Below are 20394 nucleotides of genomic sequence, written 5' to 3'. Positions count from 1 at the left end.
CCTATAGAAAGGTCTATGTGTTAAAGAGCTGAAGGCAGCCTCCCACTCAGTCCAACACCCTGTGAGAAACTGAACCCTGCCAACATAAGGGAGTTTGGAAGTGGATCCTTCCCGAAAAGAAACTTGACATGACTATAGCCCTGGCCAATACCTTCACTGCGGCCTATAGGAGACTCTGAAGCAGAGTCTGAACCTAAGCTGTACCTGGATTCATGACTTAATAGAAACTGTGAGGTAATGTTTTAATCCACTAAGTTAATTTGTTATGCAGCAGATAATGCAAAGCCTTAGCTTTCTCCTCTCTAAAACTGGGGTTGATAGCTTCACAGTTACAATAATTAAATGAAATAATGTATATAAAGCATTTGCCATTCAATATATACATTTTTTGAAAGGTACCCATTAACTCAAGTCCATAAAAGACCTCTACCAGGTATGTTTTATCAAAACACTTATGACATTAAAATAATGATTTTGAGGGCACTTGGGTGGCTCAGTCGGTTGAGCATCTGGATGACTTTGGCTCAGGACATGATCTCGCTTGTGGGTTCAAGCCCTGTGTCAGGCTCTGTGCTGACGGCTCAGAGCCTGGAGCCTGCTTCAGATTCTGTGTCTCCCTCTCTGCCCCTCCCCTGCTCACGCTCTCTCTTTCAAAATTAAAAAAAAAAAAAAATGTTTAATAAAAAAATGATTTTTAATGCTATACCATTTTTTATTTTTATAAGTTTATTTATTTTGAGAGAGAGAGAGCACGTGTATGCGCAAGCGGGGGAAGGGCAGAGACAGGAAAGACAGAATCCCAAGCAGGCTCTGCGCAGACAGTGCAGAGCCCTATGTGGGGCTAGAACTCACAAACTGTGAGATCATGACCCAAGCAGAAATCAAGAGTCAGACGCTTAACTGACTGAGCCACCCAGACATTCCTAAATAGTGCTGTAGCATTTTACAGTGATTTTACATACATTATCTTGTTTGATTCTCAGAGCAAGAACATGTGGCATAATAATATACATGGTTTTAATTCTGGGGTTCTGCTACAGAGTTCCCAACTCTTGGAATTTCCTGATAGGAATGTCTTTTGTCCCTCATTAGGGGTCCCTTTTGAGCACATCTGAGTTTATGCTAATGAGGTGACTTAGGTAGGGCCCCTAGATAGCCTTGGGATGGGGCTAGTTACCAGAAAGATCTAGTGGTCAGAGGCTTGGAACTTTCAGACCCACCCACTGACCTCCGGGAAGGAAAATATAGGGAAAGGCTAGATTATATAAAACCTACTGAACAACAAGTTGATGAGCTTCTGGATTGGTAAACTAGTGGAGATGTGAGGAGAATGGCTAGCCCAAGAGAGTGTGGAAGCTCCTCACCCCCTCCTATATACCTTGCCCTATGCATCTCTTCCATCTAGCTGTTCCTTAGTTATATCTTTTTATAATAAACTGGTAAAGGTATGTCAATGTTTCTCTGAGTTCTCTGAGTAGCTCTAGCAAATTAATTAAACAGGAGGAGGGGGTCATGGGAACCTTGAATCTTTAGCCAGCTGCTAGGGTGACAACCTGGACTTGCTATTGGTGTCTGAAGTGGGGCGGGGGGGGGGTGCGGTGCAGTCTTATAGTACTGAACTCCTAACTGTGGGATCTGACACTATCTCTATGTAGTGTCAAAACTGAATTAAATTATGGGAAATCTGGAGCGCCTGGCTGGCTCAGTCAGTAGAACATGTGACTCCTGATCTCAGGTCATGAGTTTGAGACACTCACTAGGTGTATAGATAACTTAAAAATAAAATCTTACACAAAAAATTGCAGGATACTGGTCAGTGTCTGCTGAAAATTGAAGAGTTGCTTGGTGTTGTTGAAAAAACCATGTATTGGAAAAAGAGAATAAAATACTATTCCTATTTTACAGATGAAGAAACTGAAGGTCAGAGAACTTAAGTGATTTGTCCAAGTTTTCACAAGTAGAAAGTGTCAGAGCTGAGATTCACACCTAGTCTTTTCTCTTCATTACCATGTTAACATCCAACACTTAGTGAACAATTATTAGGTGTCAATCATTATTCTAGGCCCTGAGAATACAGAAGCAGATAAGAAAATCAATGCCTATGTCCTCAAGGAGCTTCTATTTCTTTTTATACTATAAAATTGGAAAAAAAATAATTAACTTTTCATTCATTAAATCTTTTCTGTTTATTGTGGATTGATTTTCAATATTTTATGGCTTGGAAATGCAACGTTTACTTTACCATCAACTTTGTCCTAATGTGAGTAAATTTCACTAGGAATGATGTAATACAAAGCAGAACCACGGTGGTGTTTCTGTATTTGGCTAAATACTAGATAAATGCTCCACACATACATCAAACAATTTCTTCAGTGATTTTTTTTTTTTTAAGGTAGTCTTGATGCCTGTGTAGAGCTCAACACAGGGCTTGAACTCACAACCCTGGGATCAAGACCTGAGCTGAGATCAAGAGTCAGACGCTTAACTGAGCCACGCTGGAACCTCCTTCAGTGATTTTCATAATAGGGTTTATAAAAATAAATTTTGAACTTCAGGCCTTTGTTTCCTAAGTTTTACTCATCTCTTATATTGTGGCACAGAGTTTAGTTGATGAAGGTATGCTTTGAGCACAAAATTAAGTAGAATAGATACACAGATACAGTTTATTGGTGTTGCACTATTTAAGGAGTGCTAGACTTATTTGATGATGTTTGCAGGAACACTGAGAACTTACTGATAGTCAATTTATTGTGAAATTAGTAAGACTCACTTCAAGCTCACAACAGACTAGAGATTATCTATATTGTGTCTGACTTGACACTGAAGCCTTGAGAGTACCTTGTTTTCTAGAATAAGTACACAGTTTGTCAGAAGAAAACTTTCCCAAGCCTTCCTGAAAAGGGATGTTGGCTTGGTTCCTGATGCCAAGTGTCTGGTCAATCTATGGTGCTTTGATAGACCATATTTATATTTAAAAGCTGGTATGGGTATTTGAAAAGCGAATTGTTATTAAGGTAGATGTATTCTAGAGTGATTTTCACTGCTGCCTCCTGAAATAGGTGCTTGGTAGAGGAAAAAGATGGTGAATGAATGTTGCTGAGTGAATCTGGGAGCTTCTGAAAGTATTTGAGGCGTTGACAATATGTCATGACCTCCTACTTCTTATAAGACATGTCTAGCCTTTTCATTTATACATAAAGAATAATTAAAAATAACATTTTGCATTTTATTTTATTTATTTATTTTTTTATGTTTTTTTAAATTTATTTTTGGGACAGAGAGAGACAGAGCATGAACGGGGGAGGGGCAGAGAGAGAGGGAGACACAGAATCGGAAACAGGCTCCAGGCTCCGAGCCATCGGCCCAGAGCCTGACGCGGGGCTCGAACCCACGGACCGTGAGATCGTGACCTGGCTGAAGTTGGACGCTTAACCGACTGTGCCACCCAGGCGCCCCACATTTTGCATTTTAAATGCCCTTGTCTAAACCAAAAGTACTTCACGTTAGGCAATTAATTCTTCCATATCATGGTTATATAACCTACCACAGAATTGCCTAACACCTATGAAGTGCTTTGTAAATTGACATCAAGAGTGATTTTTAAATACTGTTTTTGGGGGTGTATGGCTGGCTCAGTCAAAGAGCATGTGACTCTTGACCTTGGGGTCGTGAGTTTGAGCCCCACATTGGGTGCAGAAATTACATAAATAAATAAAATGTAAAAAATTTTTTTAAAAATCTATTGTTTTTGTAGCATGGTGAAACAAAATTTTGGAACAAAAAATCTTATTCTGTCATCCCAGAATAAACCAAACCAGCACTATTATATTCAGACCAGAATTTACCTTACATATTTTGGGCAGGGAAGTAGGGGCTGCTTCTTTATAAGAAACCTTGAAATCATCTGGTAGAAGGAATTTAAAACTAAGTTAAAAAATAATTCCAACACTGAAATTCCTATGGGTGAGCCCCTTTTGCTCCTCTACCAAAAATTCTGGAATTCTCTTCCTTGAGGGACAGGGGAAAGGTGACAGCAAAAAGGACATGGTGGTAGCATGTAGAGTTACTAGAAGAGTATAGGTACTTCAAGAGTTACTAGATGAGGCTTGGAAACCCAACATCATCTTTTCACTCAATAAAAACATAATGAAGGCCAAATCTTTTATACATCATGGACCTTTGATTAATATACTGCATTTACTTATGATAAAGACAATCACCATTAAATTTTGAATGCTCCCAAATTTAGATAGTTGTCAAATTTGTGCCACAAAAAGTCTAGCATCAAGCTATATGGGATGAAAAGAAGTACAACATACGTTCCCTACTCTTAAGAATGGAGATGGAGGGGCGCCTGGGTGGCGCAGTCGGTTAAGCGTCCGACTTCAGCCAGGTCACGATCTCACGGTCCGTGAGTTCGAGCCCCGCGTCAGGCTCTGGGCTGATGGCTCGGAGCCTGGAGCCTGTTTCCGATTCTGTGTCTCCCTCTTTCTCTGCCCCTCCCTCGTTCATGCTCTGTCTCTCTCTGTCCCAATAAAAAAAAAAAAAAAAAAAAAAAACGTTGAAAAAAAAAAAAGAATGGAGATGGAGAATCTTTCAACTAATGTGTACATTTTCTAAAGGGGTCTCCACAGTTTTGGGTCTCCTCAGAAGTATATCAAGGGCCCAGTATCATCTTAATTTTGAGCTCTTCAAAGAAAGGATTCTATATGGTAGATATTATGTCTGTACTAATGGTTAGAATAGCTACAGTTAACAATAGCTCTTTCCTCAGTGCCTTCACACATTTTTACAAATAAGATACCCCCGGAGATGGTAACCTAACCCCAAACCCCTTTTCCTGTTTGAGAACCACAATGGCTTCTCATTGTACTTGAAAAAAAATCCAAAATCTGGTTCATTCCTGTACCTTTGGCAACTTCTATCATGCTCATAGAAGTTTATTCCATATATACTCATCTTTCTATTCTTTAAACACACCAAGCTCTTTCTGTATCAGGATGCTTGCATTTGCCTTCTCTCCATCTGGAATATTCTTTTCCCAATCTCATTTGAGTGGCTCCTTATCACTCAGGTTTCAGCTCAAATGTCACTTTCTTGAAGACCTTCTCAGATTATCTGTTAACACTCTGCTTCATTACTGTTTTATTTTCTTCACAGAACTTGTCTTTCCCACTAGAATGTAAATTCTTTGAGAGTAAATGACATGTTTATGCCCTTTTGTGTTACTATTCATTTAGTCTGAGTTTGACATTTCTTTCAGCAGGTCTATGGAATTTTAGGAAGGTAGAGTCAAAGGTAGGCACTTAGGTCACCACCTTAAGCCTGAAGTCTCACTTGTTTGGGGAAAGGTTTATTTTGCTCAAAGGGATTTGTTAAGAAAGCCATGCTAACCATGATGTGATGGATTTTACCCTGTCAATATCTAATTCTTCTGAGAAGTTAAAACAATCCTTTAGGGAACTTGTTTACAATTTCGACAGAAAGCAACTTTTAAGAAAGAGGACTACTCAAACTACTTCTGGCTGATTACTGTCCCAACAAGGCATATGAGTTATTAAATTAAAAAAAAAAATCACACCATATTTATCTAGGTCTTCAACAAATTAAAGGAAAAATAAGTTTGTTTTCAAGGTTAATTTCTAACTTGAATTTTATATGCCTGATTCACAGCTATCCCAGCCTAAGCTAATAAATAAAATACATTTATCAAGTTGTCCTACCAGGAGAAATAAATGGCACTTGATGATACCTAATAATACCAACATGCACTGATTTAGTTTCTGGTCTATAAAGTATTACCAGTGGCATAATTTTGAATGATAAAACTATGGTAGATGACTAAGTAAAGAGATCAGGCTATCTTAGTTTGGGATGGCACTCATCTCAACATTGAAACTAAGTTTACCAATAAATTTTACTTTATATTGCTTTCCCTTTGGACTATGTTATGAGGATTTTGCCAATGTAAACTATCTTTTTATTTAAAAATTTTTTTTAATGTTTATTCATTTTTTTTGAGAGAGAGACAGAGTGTGAGCAGGGGAGGGGCAGACAAAGAGGGAGAATACAGGATCCGAAGCAGGCTCCAGGCTCTGGGCTGTCAGCACAGAGCCGGACATGGGGCTAGAACTCACGAACTGCAAGATCATGACCTGAGCCGAAGTCGGACACTTAACCAACTGAACCACCCAGGCACCCCTCCAATGTAAACCATCTTAATAAAGGCATTTATTGGTCTAGGTAACAAACAAATTACAGGCAGGATAGTAATCAAGTGCTCTGATTCAGTCAGGGCTCTGATTTAATTTCTCACTAAGTTTCTGGCTCTGCCCTCCTCTATGTGTTGGCTTTATCCCCAGGCTAGAGAGATGCAGCAATTCCAGTTCTCCCAAGTACACAGGACCTTGATTTCTTCTTTAAAAAAAATTTTTTTTTTAAGTTTATTTTTGAGAGAGACAGAGTTCTAGCAGGAGACAGGCAGAAAGAGAGAGAGAGAGAGAGAGACAGACAGACAGACAGACAGACAGAATCTGAAGCAGACTCCAGGCTCTGAGCTGTCAGCACAGAGCCTGACAGGGGGCTCAAACTCCTAAACCACGAGATCATGACCTGAGACGGAGTTGGACACTTGACCGACTGAGCCACCCAGGTGCCCCAGGACCTTGATTTCTTTAAAGTGAGGAAACATCTTTTCTCAAAGCCCCTATAATAATCCACCCTTGCTTTTCTCTAGCCTACACTGGGTCACATGCTACTCTGGACAAATTCTTGTGGTCAGAGTAATACTATGCCTTAATAAACTTAGATCCAGGTTCCTGAACAATTGTTGTAAGTGCAATGGCATTGCACTCACCAGTATTTTTCAAATGGTGGATCATGACCCAAGAATGTATCATGAAATTAATCTTCAGGACCTAGTCTTCATTTAAAAAATTAAACAGATTTGAGATTGTGTTGCATATATGAAGTTAGTAGTATTTTATGAAACTTTGCTGCTTATGCATACACACACCTGGATTATAGTATAAAATCTGTTTCTTATTGTAAACTGAGGTCAAAAAGAGTTTGAAAACTACTATCGTATGCAAAGCAGTTTCACTCCCCAAACTGGAGTGGGGTCAGCTGTTGCTTAAGTACATGGATTATGTAAGGGAAAAATGGATCCCTGAAAGAAAATAGATACAATTTGGGAGAAGAAAATAGATGCTGGGGATAGTCAACAATTCCTACTGCAGCTTGCTGGACACTTTACTATTTAATCTATACTGGATTCCAATACAGTCATAACCAAGTGTTTTTAAATTTTTGCAATGTTCTCTCAAAGTATACCTCTCTTCCAAAGCATTTCTTTCCTTCCATCCAGTAAGTATCCATGATGGGGCAATTTATAAATTTCATCATTTGGTTGGTGGAAAGTATTATGGTAAAAGACTCATTGAAAAGCTTGGCTTCTAGGGAAAAAAACCCATATTTCAAATAACTGAGCACATCTTTATCATCATCCTAATCTTTAGGTTTAAATGTGGATCTTATTTGACAATAACTTTAGAGCTCATTTTAGTTTAACTAAGTCAAGAAACTAAGGCCTACAGAGGAGGATGAACTTATCTAAGGCAGTTAATTAGTTGTAGAACACAAGTCTCTTGACACCTGCTTCAGAATTCTTTCCACTGTACTAATTAACAGTACAGTTACACCAACTTTAAAAAAATGAAAGCAAGTAATGAACATGAGTAAATTCCAGATGAACCTAGTTTTACACTGCTGATGGATTCTTTTAAGAGGTGTAGGTAAATTATATTTGGGGGAGAAAAACTGCATTTTTTAAGGCAACATGGGAGCTTATTTACAAAATGCCACCTTTGAAGTCTTTGAGAGGCAAAAAAGTTAATACTTTATACGTTTAAGGCTAAGAATTTTAAAGCTAATTTTTATAATGTTACAGTATAAATTGTATTTCACTTTAATACTTCACCTTTTAAGGCAGGGAATTCAATTCACTGAGCTTTTTTTTAATGTGTATTTATTTTTGAGATAGTAGAGAGCATGCAAGTGTGTGCACAGGGGAGGGGCAAAGAGAGGGGGACAGAGGATCCAAAGCAGGGTCTGTGCTGACAGCAGAGAGCCCTATGCAGGGCTCAAACTCACGAACCATGAGATCATGACCTGAGCTGAAGCCGGATGCTTGACCAACTGAGCCACCCAGGTGCCCCTTTGTATGATTAGAAATTTACTAAGATCTATGAATGATCCTAAAGAAGTCCCAGATACTAGAAATTACAATGAGTATTTATGCATGTGTGGTACTAGGAAATAATCCTCATTAAGAAATAAAAGCAGTTTCAATTACTTATTTTTTATTACCATTTCTTTTTTTTTAATGTTCTTTTTTTTTTTTTAATTTTTTTTTTTCAACGTTTATTTATTTTTGGGACAGAGAGAGACAGAGCATGAACGGGGGAGGGGCAGAGAGAGAGGGAGACACAGAATCGGAAGCTGGCTCCAGGCTCTGAGCCATCAGCCCAGAGCCTGACGCGGGGCTCGAACTCACGGACCGCGAGATCGTGACCTGGCTGAAGTCGGACGCCCAACCGACTGCGCCACCCAGGCGCCCCTATGTTATTTTTTAATGTTTATTCATTTTTGAAAGACAGAGAGAGACACAGCACAAGCAGGGGTGGGGCACAGAGGGGGACACAGAATCCAAAGCAGGCTCCAGGATCTGAGCTGTCAGCACAGAGCCTGATATGGGGCACAAACCCATGAACCGTGAGATCATGACCTGAGCCAAAGTCAGATGTTTAACGGACTGAGCCACCCAGGTGCCCCTACCATTATTTCTTAAGTAAACTCTGTGCCCAACATGGAGCGCAAACTCATGGCTCGGAGATGAAGAGTTGCATGTTCTACCCACTAAGCCAGCCAGGCACTTCGCAATTTTAATTACTTTAAATATAGAGATGCACAGTGAAAAAGTCCTTTTGGGTTAGATACATCAAATTTTGTTTAATGCACAGGAAGAGTAACTATCATTTGAGGATGCCATAAGGACATTTTTTAGTTCCCAAATATCTCTTCCAGTATGAAGCATGCCACCCATTTCTTCCTTTAAGAGTTGTTTTCTCTTTTGTGTGAAAGGGTTTGGAGTACAATAGAAAGGGAGTCTGGCCGTGTTCAAGACTTTGTTTGCTTTGCTTTTATTTAAGAAAGGCAAAGTCTGAAGAGTATGTAGGGTTTAAACATCCAAGGAGGGGCGCCTGGGTGGCGCAGTTGGTTAAGCGTCCGACTTCAGCCAGGTCACGATCTCACGGTCCGCGAGTTCGAGCCCCGCGTCGGGCTCTGGCCTGATGGCTCAGAGCCTGGAGCCTGTTTCCGATTCTGTGTCTCCCTCTCTCTCTGCCCCTCCCCCGTTCATGCTCTGTCTCTCTCTGTCCCAAAAATAAATAAACGTTGGAAAAAAAAAAAAATTTTTTTAAAAAAAAACATCCAAGGAAAAAAACATCTTCTGTCTTAGGATTCAGCCATGGTACCTACAGTAGGTTAGGGTAACACAGAAGTTGCTGTCTGGAACTAGATTTGCCTATCATCCAGCAGGTCCCAGGCCCACCTTCAGGTGCTAACAGTCTACTCTCACTAGCCACACACACTATCCCTAGGTTAGTCCTGATACGTTACAGAACAGATAAGAAGTTGGCATCAAGAATCAAGTTGGGATAGTGGTAGCATTAAAGTGGTCTATTACGAGACAGCAGGGTCCCAGTCAAAGGACCTGGGTTTAATGCCAGAATCTAGACTCTCAGAGGAGGAAGTTACAGGTAAAGAAAGATATCTCAAAGGGTGCCTGGGTGGCTCAGTTGGTTAAGCATCCAACTCTTGATTTTGGTTCAGATCATGATTTCATGGGATCATGAGTTCGGGCCCCACAACAGGCTCTGCATGGACACTGCTGAGCCTGCTTGGGATACTCTCTCTCCCTCTTTCTCTCTCTTAAAATAAAGACTTAAAAAAAAAAAAAAAGAAAAAAAAAAAGGACTATCTCAAGAGAATGATACTCTGAACAAAGAACTTAATCAAGGGCTCAGGTTCAGTGATCACAAGAGTCCAGTTACAGACTTGAGGTATCAGCCAGACATGGACATTATGGCATTATATACACTTCTCAAATTAGCGTAGATTTAATTCTAGGATTAGTTGACAAAAAAACCTGCATATATGAGAAATTATGATGAATCTTTTTGGAAAATTAATTTTCCCTGATGGCAATTTACTCCCTATTTTTACATAGTTTTATATTAAGCAGTCATACATTGAAGTAGAAAGCTAATTTTTGATTAATCTAGAGAAGAAAACACAGGATTTTAAAGAATGTCCACATTTTAGTAGGGAGTTTTAGCTATACTCCCAAGTCACTGTTTGATGCTCTTAAGAAAAGTCTGAAAGGCAGTGGACCACAAAAAGTACCATCTATGGAAAAGACCTGCTATATTTTATTTGTTTTTTAAAGTAAGCTCTACACCCAATGTGGGGCTTGAACTTATGACTCCGAGATTGAGAGTCTCATGCTCTACTGACTTAGCCAACCAGGCACCCCAACCATCTGTTTAAATTACATCTTTATTGTGTAACCTTGGACAAATTAAAAACTCACTTAATCCCATAAGATTGCTGTAAAGATTGTTAACATACAAGCATCTAGTAAGATAAAATAGGTGCTTAATATTATCTGACAAAACCTGGGCTAGACATACTTAATCTTGCTGCCTTAGGTTAGGTAAGGTCCTACGGACTAGAAGGCTATTGAGTTGTCAGAGAATAAAAACCTAGACTAGAAGTGAGTGTGGAGGGGCGCCTGAGTGGCTCAGGTGGTTAAGTGTCTGACTCTTAATTTCAGCTCAGGTCATGATCTCACAATTCATGAGTTTGAGCCCCGCTTCATGATCTGTGCTGACAGCAAAGAGCCTACTTGGGATTCTGTCTCCCTCTCTCTCTCAAAAATAATCAAACATTTAAAAAAATAAATACAAGTGAGGGTGGAAGTGAAGTTTAAATGGGACATGGTTGGATATGACAGAGAACTAATATATGCTGTACACCTATTCCTATCATCTACTGTTAGGAATTTTAGATACATACTCATTTGATCTTATTAACAACCCTCAAATAAGGTGTACTTTTACACATGAGAAAACTGTGGTGTGGGAAGGCTCAAACTGCCCAATATTAAATAGCTAATTAAGCAGTGGAGCAAGTCCTCCAACCTAGTCATGCTACCACATTCTGCCTTAGTGAGGGGAGGTACTTCTACTCCCCAAAATGTGAACTCAGTTTGAGTAAGTGAGATTAAATAAAATAATGGCTACCCATATAACAGGAACACAAAATATTTAACACTGAGCTGGTGACCTGTACATGTGAGGTGATATGGGAAGAGAGCCTATGGAAAGTCAGAACTCTTTCAAAGAATTCTAAAAATAAATTGATAGGGTGTTTCAAGTCTAATCATTAGTAAGTGATTAGTAAAACCTCATTAGTCTACAGTATATGGAATTTACAATACTCTATATAGGAACCGAGAAACAATAAAAATATCTGAAAGCATTCCTCATTCTTCCTCCCCTCTCCAATATTTCAGCTTGGATAAAAGCTGTGACATCATTTAGTGACTTCTGCCTCATGAATTCTGGGTAACAGAATAATTAAGCCAAAAACACAAAGGGTAACTAACATTCAGTACACATGCAGATATACAAATATGAGCCACCATACCCTATTCCGTTTTTTGTTGATTCACCTTCACAACATTTTCCTTTACTGAGAATTTTACTTTAGTAAGGCCTTTTGCTGGGTAACAGAGACAGTGCTGAATAAGACCTTACAGGAGCTCAGTCCAGTAACAATGGGAATCACGAGGCCACCAAGTAGTTCCCAGTTGAGACAGACACAAAAACCAGGACCAAAAGAGAAAGATAACAGAGAATCAAAGTACCAAAGAGAAGTTAAGTCAAAGTATTGAAAAGCAAGTAAGAGTTTGTCAGGAAGCAAGGGGAAGGAATATTTTTTGAGACCTGAAAGCATGAAACAGTGTGATGTGTTTAGGGAACGGCAAGAAGTTCCATGTGACTGGAGGGCTGCATGGTAGGCAGGACCAGAAAGATTCCTAGTGATTAGATCCTAAAGAGATAAATTATGCTAAGAAACTGGGATTTTATCTTGTGGATCAACATCTTCCACAGTTAGGACCATGAAACTCTTTGAAATTACAATGTGAAGAAGAAATACCAACAATAAATACACACTGAAAGCTTCTGATTCTTTAGCTTTCCTAAAATCTAAAGTATAAAAAATATGAATCATTTTATTTAAAACCCCAAAATACCAGAGATGAAGTAAATCATCTTTTATTTTCATCTTATACTTGGTTATCAAGAGACATGCAAAACCCTCTAATTTTAATGAGAACAGTGTTTTTGTGTCTTTTTATCACATATCCGCTTAATATTAGGTGTAATGTTGCTAAGTCGAATACGCATATGAGGTGCGGCATCAAGTCTTTTCCTGTATTTCGTTTTTGTTGCAGCATAGTATGAAAATCCTGTTTCACACAGGTGCATTGTAGCAAAAGGAAGAAGTACACGAACTGCACGCCTTGCAATGCTTGGGTACTCTTGAATTAGGCTACTCCAAAAATCATTTAGTGAAAGTTCGCTGAAATTTTGTTTCACTTGAGAATCAGATGTTAAATCAATCAGGCTCTCATAGTCCCGTGCTACTAATGAAGCTGGTTTAACAGTTACTGTAAATGGATTTCTAACCCAAGTGTTACTGTCATTTGTTACAGGAAAATATTTTAACAGAGTAGAGCGCAAACCCCTTAGGTGCTGCACAATGGCACTACAAATATCTTTATCAACTGTAGAATTAATTTCGGTCAAAAAGTCACTGAGAGTAGGAAAACAATCAAAGTTTTCTTCTTCTACGGATGAAGCCCAAAATTCCAATTTTCTTAGCAATGATGACATTTTATCAAATACTGTAAAAACTGTCACATTTTTTCCTTGCATTGATAGATTTACCTCATTTAATTTAGTAAAAATATCTGCAAGATATGCAAGTCTTAGCAGCCAAGATGAATTTGTTAAACAATCAGACAGTCGAAAAGCAGAATCCATGAAAACCAATAGTTCACGACGGAGCTCAAAAAGTCTTACAAGAACTTTACCTCGGGAAAGCCACCTCACCTCTGTATTCAGAAGAAGTGCTGTGTGCTGGGCACCCATTTCCTCACATAAAATTTTTAGTAGCCTAGATTGATGTGGTCGAGCTTTAATGTAATTGATGATCTGTACTGCCTGATCTAGCACATTTTTCAGAGATGTAGGCATTATTTTAACTGCTAGTGCATGTCTATATAATAGGCAGTGACTACTGGTGCTTTCGGGAGCCACATATTTTATCAAGGTGACAGCCTCAGCAATTTTCCCGTCCATTGCCCTAGAGGCATCACTACAAACATCAACACATTTTTCCCATTCAATTTCATGTTTCTGCATAAAACTGTTGATGCAGTTGAAAATTTCTTCACCAGTAGCATTACTTTGCAAAGATTCACATAAGAGTAGGTCTTCCTCAATAGATTTATTAAACCTGTAACGAACAAAAACAAGCAGCACAGCAAGTCCTGAAACATCAGCTGATTCATCTAGTTGCAGTGAAAACCCATCACAAATTTTCAGTCTACAAACAAGCTCTTCTTCAATGTCAGCAGCAAGATCTTTAATTCGACGTGCAACAGTACTATTTGATAGTTGTACTGCATCTATTTTTTTACTATATTGTTCATCAAACATCCGCATCACGACATCTTTAGCACAAGGCTTGATGAGTAATTCTCCAATAGTATGAGCCTCTCCACTCAGGGCTATATGGTAACTTACATTGTATGATGCCTCTGTAGCACTTTCATTATCTGTATTGACAATTTTAGGTGTTGGGGGTTTATTATTTTCAGGTGAATCAAGATGTTGCTTGAAAAAGCTTATGTCTTTGTCTTTATATGCAGCGTGTTTAGTTTCCAAATGTCTTCGAAGCTTACTAGGGGCCAAAGAACTATTTGATAAAATTTTCTTACATAACACACACTGAGCATGAGGTGCATCTCTATTTCCAAAGTAAGTAAATCCAAAAGACAAGTAACTTTCATCATATTTTCTTCTTTTTGGTTTCTTACTAAATGTTGTTATTTTGTTGGAATTGGATATAAATTTGACCCTGGAAAGCTCACCTTCTGATTTTTTAGAAACTGAAGGCTGCAATTGTTCATCCTCACTTTGTAATATTCCAACCTTTTGATCATTTGATTCAGACACAATTTGATAACAAAAAGATTCTACTTCTTGTTTAAGACTTCCTTGTTTCAGCAAGAGATCCATAGGTAACGTGTTTGTGGCACAAAACATGGTTAATTTAGAATAAACATTGAGTATCACAAATATGTTGAAATTATATGACAGGATACATAGAAGATGAGCAATCATCAAAGAGATGATACAGAGCAATACATCAGTTAATTTGTAAATGCTGCCTATGCATCAACGCGCAGATGGAACATCACACGTTCGTGTATCAGGTGATCTCTCATGCGACTTCCTGGTGCTCTCAGGTTTGGCACACCTTTTCTTAAAGGTAGATTATCACATAAAAATAAAGCTATAGAAATGAGTTTAGTATTCTTAAACTTATATTTTAAAATAAACTATAAAGAAAAATTGTTAGCATTGATCTTTTTCTCAGAACACTTATTAACTTAGAGAATATTAATGTTCTATAAAATATAATGTGGGAACCAGTGGGCTGAGAAATAATGAAGAGCTGATAAGTGTGTTTTTAAGGAAGGGACCTTGAAGAATATGTCCCATGGCAGGGGTTGGCAAACTTTTTCTGTAAAGAGCAATCTAGTAAATATTTTTGACTTTACAGGTCATATAGTCTCTGTTTCAACTACTCAACTCTATAGTTGCAGCATGGCAGCAGACACAGACAATACTAACAGAACGGATATGGCTGCGTTCCAATAAACCTCTATTACAAAAACAGACAGCTTGGGCCATAATTTACCAACCCCTTCTCATGGCAAATAGTGTCTTGGAATCCCTTTTAACTTTCTGATGCCTACTGCCATTACATATTTTCACTGTTGGATACTATTATACATATGAAGCCTCCTTACCAGGGCTAGCAACAATTGTGATGAGCTGTATTAAAAATACACACAGTTCAAAGTTTTGCAAAACACAGAATTCTGTATCCTAAATACTGTGCTAACAATGAAAAATAAACTAATGACCAAAAGTTACCTACTATTTCTCTGGAATCAAAATCACATAAATATTTATATTATCCAAATTAAGACCCATTCAAAGTAATGTACATTTTACTGAGTACTCTGCATTCCATTATGCTATAGGTGAAGATTTAACCACGACCTAAACAAAACATAAACTCTGATTTTAATAGGTTTATTCCTCATATAATTTTTAAAAGCATAATTAGAAGGGAGAGTAATGCAAACTTTAAGACCTCTGAAGAAGACTACTAACTTTGCAAGTTAAGGAAAACATATTCAGTGTCTATCCAAATATATCTGCTTTTGATTTAAACTTCATGATTTGGCTACAGAGTAAGCTTTGAATTCTTATGTTACATCCTAAAGCAAAAATGGTTCTCCTATTAACAGCTAGATGGTAAGATACCTGAAATGAGTAGTACTCCCTTCTGCAATCACACTCTCCACCTTGGCAGCTTGAAATGCAGACTCTTCAAAAGAATAAAATTAAGGGATGGGGTGGAAAGGGAGTAACCAAAAGCCTAGAATGAGAAAAATTAAAATTAGACACTGCAAAAGCAGAACTAACTACAAACCTCTAAGATGACCGTTCATTACAATTTATTTTAGACCCAGGCAGTGCAAGAGATTCTTCACTGCAATGCAGTGAACTGAAATAGAAGATGGCTAGCATAGTAAAAATGCTAGTATCTTTGTTTCATTTAATGCCCTCGTTATTTCATCGTTTTGAGACAGTCTCCCAACCACTGACTTCATAGAAACACATGTAAAAAACTTTCAAAAACTAAACCTAACTTTTAAAAGTACAGCCACATTTTAATGTCTCTAAAACTAAACATGAAAAGTTATCTAAAATAGAATCATACAGGGAAGTGTTATTTGAAACATGCATTTTTGCTATAACCACTTTTGTCCCCTAACCAAGCTCCTAACTTAGGTTATTAACGTTTAGTGAGTGATCGTTTTTTATTATGCTTGAAACTGCTAGATCCCTCATACAGATTATTTAATCCTCAAAACAAACTTGAGAGTCAGGGACTATCAACAACCCCACTTTAGAGATGAACCAACAGACACAGAGAAGTTAAGTCATCTGCTAACTTAACACATCTTGCAAGTGAAGAACTAAGAGCAGAACCCAAAAGGTTGGGACTGCAGAGCTCATGAGCCTAACTATTCCTTGTGTGTACCTTGTATTCTAATTTCCCAAGCACTAACCGGCAACAGAGGGAAATGGATTACAATGGATTACGACTGCCAGAAAGTCGAGGGTCTCAAAGTGCAGCAACAGAAAACCCTACTCTTATCATTGGGAGCAAAAGAGCAATAGATTCTCGTTTCTACAATCCCGATTTGAAGTTAGCAACAGAGAACTTCGTGGAGCTGCTGGTTAGGATTAGGATCCCTCTCCCTTGGTACCAGAGGACACAACGGAGTAGGAAGCTTTGTTTTCCTAAGGCCTCAACCCCACCTCTTTTAGAGGTGCTTCCCGAATCTCTCGAGGACAAAGAGTCTGGACTCCCTAGAGAGTAAAGTTTCTATTCCATTCCCCGAAAAGGCTGGCAGGGCGGGGGCGGGTGAGAAACCCGGTTTTTTTGTCTCTTCTGAGTTAACTGACAGGTAATACCATCCATTCACCAACCAACCCCCCCTCCCCCGCCTCAGGCGGTTCCAGCTGTGAACAATACCCTCAGGGGCAGGAGGGCCAGGTTAAGAGCGCAGTCCACTCAGAAAGCCTGGGCAAAGGTGGGTGCGGTCACCCCTTCCTGCACCTACATGCTCCTTTAAGCGGCCACTTCGATGTGCTGCCCAGGCCAGCTATCCCTCCTTGTCACAGGTGCAGGCTGCCAGCAGACCGCCACATCTGGGGACTCGCCCACCCTCGCCTCCAGAACTCTTCTCTCGAGTCCCCGGGAAGTCTCCTCAGCACCCAACACTGTCTCTCTACGTCACCTCCATCAGTGATGGAGACCGGTCTTCGCTGCGGCTGGGCTGCAGAGCAGCGCCGCGGTCCCCAGCTGAGCCTGCGGCCGCCATTTTACACAGCTCAAGGCAGCGGCCATTTCAGAGCGCACCGCTCAGCCGCCGTGGCGGCTCTGGTCCTCACCTTCACCGAGGCCTGAACGGGGTCAAGAGCCAGTCGTCGCGGACTGGAAGGGGGAGGAAGGGAGGAAGGAATGAAAAACAAAACAGAGGGAAGGATTCGGGGACAGGGAGATGCTCTCAGCTCAGGGATATCGCCTATGCCACCTCCATAGAGATCCAGTTCGCGGCTGGCGCGGTCGCTCCTCTGAAGATAAATTTAGCACTCTGGAGCACCCGAACTTACAGTCTCCACGAGCGGCTCCGCCGCCGCCCAATCAGCTCCAGAGCTGCTCCCCGCCACCAATCTGCGCTGAGCAGCAGGGCGGGACCAAAGGAAAGGACCAAGCTCGGTTGAGGCGCAACCCAGCTGCTGCCGCCGCCGCGTTGGACCGGGGCGATGGGAAGCTTCGGCTGGTGCTAGACGTGAAACGATTGTTTTAAAACTTTCCTGGGCTCCAGATAGTCCGGGGGCTTGTTTAGAATGCAGGTTCCTGGGTGCTGCCTGACAAAGTCGGTGGTTCTGTGGGGCTGCACATGACTCTTGGAATCTGCATGCTCCCAAGCACTGGCGTGGTGCCCAGGCGGCGGTGATTTGTGTAGTTTCGCAGTTACCCCAAGGAGCGCGCAGAGCCTGGCTGCGGCTGCTTTCACGACTTCTTTGTTCCCCGAGCCGCACCCCAGGCTCAGGTTACGCAACCGCCTCCTCTTTCTCTTGTTTTCCCAAAGGAGTGGGGGCACAACACCCCTTCCTTTCCTCGCCCCTCCCGACGCTGCTGTGCCAGGGGCTCGTGGGGGCTCGTCCGGGAGCTGAGCCTCCCGCTAGAGGTCTCGAGTGACCCCAGACGCGGTGCGGGCCGCCGTGTAGGGATAGCGGCCTCTCCGCTGTGTCACAGGAAGAGTCCGCTCGCTCCGTCTTGGCACCTCTCACAAGTGGCACCCTCCCCGAGGGGAACACCCGGCCGCCTGCACCGGCAGGCCGGCCCTCTGGAATACTCCGTTGGCTAGCTGCCGCTTTCGGGTGCTTTAAGCGTGGTTCTCTCCCACGCCCCTCCCGCCTATTAAAAACAGCCCAGCAGAGGGTACCGGCTGGGTATTTCCCCTTTGGCGATCCGTCGCGGAGACCAGGAGTCGGTTTTTCCAAACTGTTTCCTTAAAATATATACACGTCTAGGGATAATTTGTTAAAGTACCAGTAGTACTAAACAGTAGGTCCCATTGTGTGTAATATTTCAGCCTTTCGAGGTCCCGTGGAAATAGCTAAATGTACGCTGGATAGTGTTTTCAGGCACTGCACCAATGACAAAATTCCCATCTTGTGGTCAAAAACAAGGGCAGCTTCTGTTTTTCTTAAAAATGCTTCCTACATATGTGAACAGATCTCTTAGGTGTAGAAAGAAGCCTACCCTGCCGGTAGCCAAGATATCCAACCAGCCTGATGGGGCAGGGCCCGGGTGGTGGACGGATTGGGACTGCATGGTGGCCCACTGACAGTGAAGCTTCTTGTACTCCTGCTTTTATGTAATGTGGCCTTAGCGTTGGTCAGGGCAGCTCCCCTACCAATGAAAGTACCTGGGGATTTGTCGGTTGGGGAATTGCTCCTGACAGACACCCCCCGCCCCCAGGAAAAGAACCACTGGGGAAAGAAAGAAGATTCCGCAGGGAAATTATGCAGCCCTACGTCCAGCTCTTGCCACTCTCCTCTACCTAAAGGAAGGATAGCTCCATATATTTCCCAGCCAAGGAGGGGGACAAATGGGTTCAAAGTCCCCACTCAGCAACAAAGGAATGTATCTATGGATACAAGTTACTCCAACCCCTAGGCCCACTTGGCCACCAGGAGGCATTCCAGATGATAACTGGACCTGGTGGGTTAAGGTACAGAATGGTTCATTAATTCCTAGGTATACATGTCTCTCTGGGAGCGCATAAGGCGTGGGTTCCCAGCGCCCTCTTGGCTCCCTCCCGGCACCCCAGACCAAAGTGAATACTTTTGTTCCTTGTACCGCAAATGGTTCAAAGGAACAATTAAGAAGTCATGTTCTTCTAAACATTCCACTTGAGGTGTTGAGAGCTAGATGACCTTGAAAGGGCAGGAGGGAATGTTACAAGAAAATAACTATGTTGTTCCTTAATGGGTGATTATACAAAGAAACATTTTTAGAATTAGGTAATGCTGAGAAACGTAGATAACACACGCTACAAGAAAATTGCTAACGAATATAATGCCACACTTGCCGCAATAAAGCGGCCAGTCTAACACAGTGCTGTTGTCTGTGCCCATTTTGTTGTTGTTGTTATTTTTTGCTGATGCCATTCATCCTTCGGGAACCCCTAGACCTGCTGGGGCTGGACCTTGGCACTACCCCTTGACACAATTTTCAGGAGGCCTGCATAGATGATTTCCTTGGAATGTTCATAGAAGACAACATTTGGTCCTAAATATTTTTAAGCTAATTCAACATCTTCAGATCTTTGCCCTATAGTAAGTAGGCTATCCATATGTCTTAATTATTTAAAACAAATTTTCCCTGTGAAATCAAATCATCAAAATTTTAGGTTTCATTTGAACTTTGACCACAAAGGTGGGAATCATTTTTGGGAAGGGGGCGATGCAGTTTTACTTGAAGAGCAAAGAATTTCCTTTCTTCATTGCAAGAGTTGTCTAGCTTGATAATAACATTGGAATGATATCCCATATTTTCATAGATTTTATATTTCACAATAAACTATTACATATAAGCTCCCAATTTACTCTTCACACATCTGGTTTGCATCTTTATGAATTGAGAAAATCTGAAACATTCGGTTAATGGGAGAAATAGTGTTTAAACAAGTTCAGCTGAAGTCTAGGACTTCACCTACATCTTAAACATCTGAAGAGTCTGATAATCAAGGACTTGAAACATAAGAACTTATACTGTAATTGCTTAGTCAATAAATTATTAGGTAATGTTGGCTGATGA

General features: G+C 40.6%; 1 protein-coding gene across 7 annotated transcripts; it reads right to left on the bottom strand.

Annotated features, from left to right (window-relative positions):
• Positions 1–12385: 12385 nt before the first annotated feature.
• On the bottom strand, positions 12386–18418 carry ZBED5 (zinc finger BED-type containing 5). 7 transcript variants are annotated; one of them, XM_086677999.1, is made up of 3 exons: positions 17676–18418; positions 15753–15867; positions 12386–14673 (listed from the first exon to the last, which is right to left on the bottom strand). In XM_086677999.1, exon 3 carries the CDS (start codon positions 14535–14537, stop codon positions 12453–12455), a length of 2085 nt encoding a protein of 694 aa, XP_086534125.1. In that variant the 5' UTR covers positions 14538–14673; positions 15753–15867; positions 17676–18418; the 3' UTR covers positions 12386–12452. The 7 variants fall into 7 exon arrangements, with proteins under 7 accessions (XP_086534125.1, XP_086534123.1, XP_086534122.1 ...); XM_086677997.1 differs by having other exon boundaries at positions 12386–14678; positions 17676–18417; XM_086677996.1 differs by lacking the exon at positions 17676–18418 and adding an exon at positions 17454–17667 and having other exon boundaries at positions 12386–14709.
• Between the last annotated feature and the right edge of the window lie 1976 nt (positions 18419–20394).

This window comes from Puma concolor, chromosome D1 (assembly GCF_028749965.1).
Source record: "Puma concolor isolate L17-30 chromosome D1, mPumCon1.1.hap2, whole genome shotgun sequence".
Lineage (NCBI taxonomy): Eukaryota > Metazoa > Chordata > Mammalia > Carnivora > Felidae > Puma > Puma concolor.
Note: the sequence above shows the minus strand (reverse complement) of the source record. Positions and strands in the feature narration are given on the sequence as shown.

What these genes read in the sequence shown, in the direction of transcription:
- ZBED5 (XM_086677999.1), bottom strand. Translation starts at nt 14,537, where the DNA reads ATGATTGCTCATCTTCTATGTATCCTGTCATATAATTTCAACATATTT.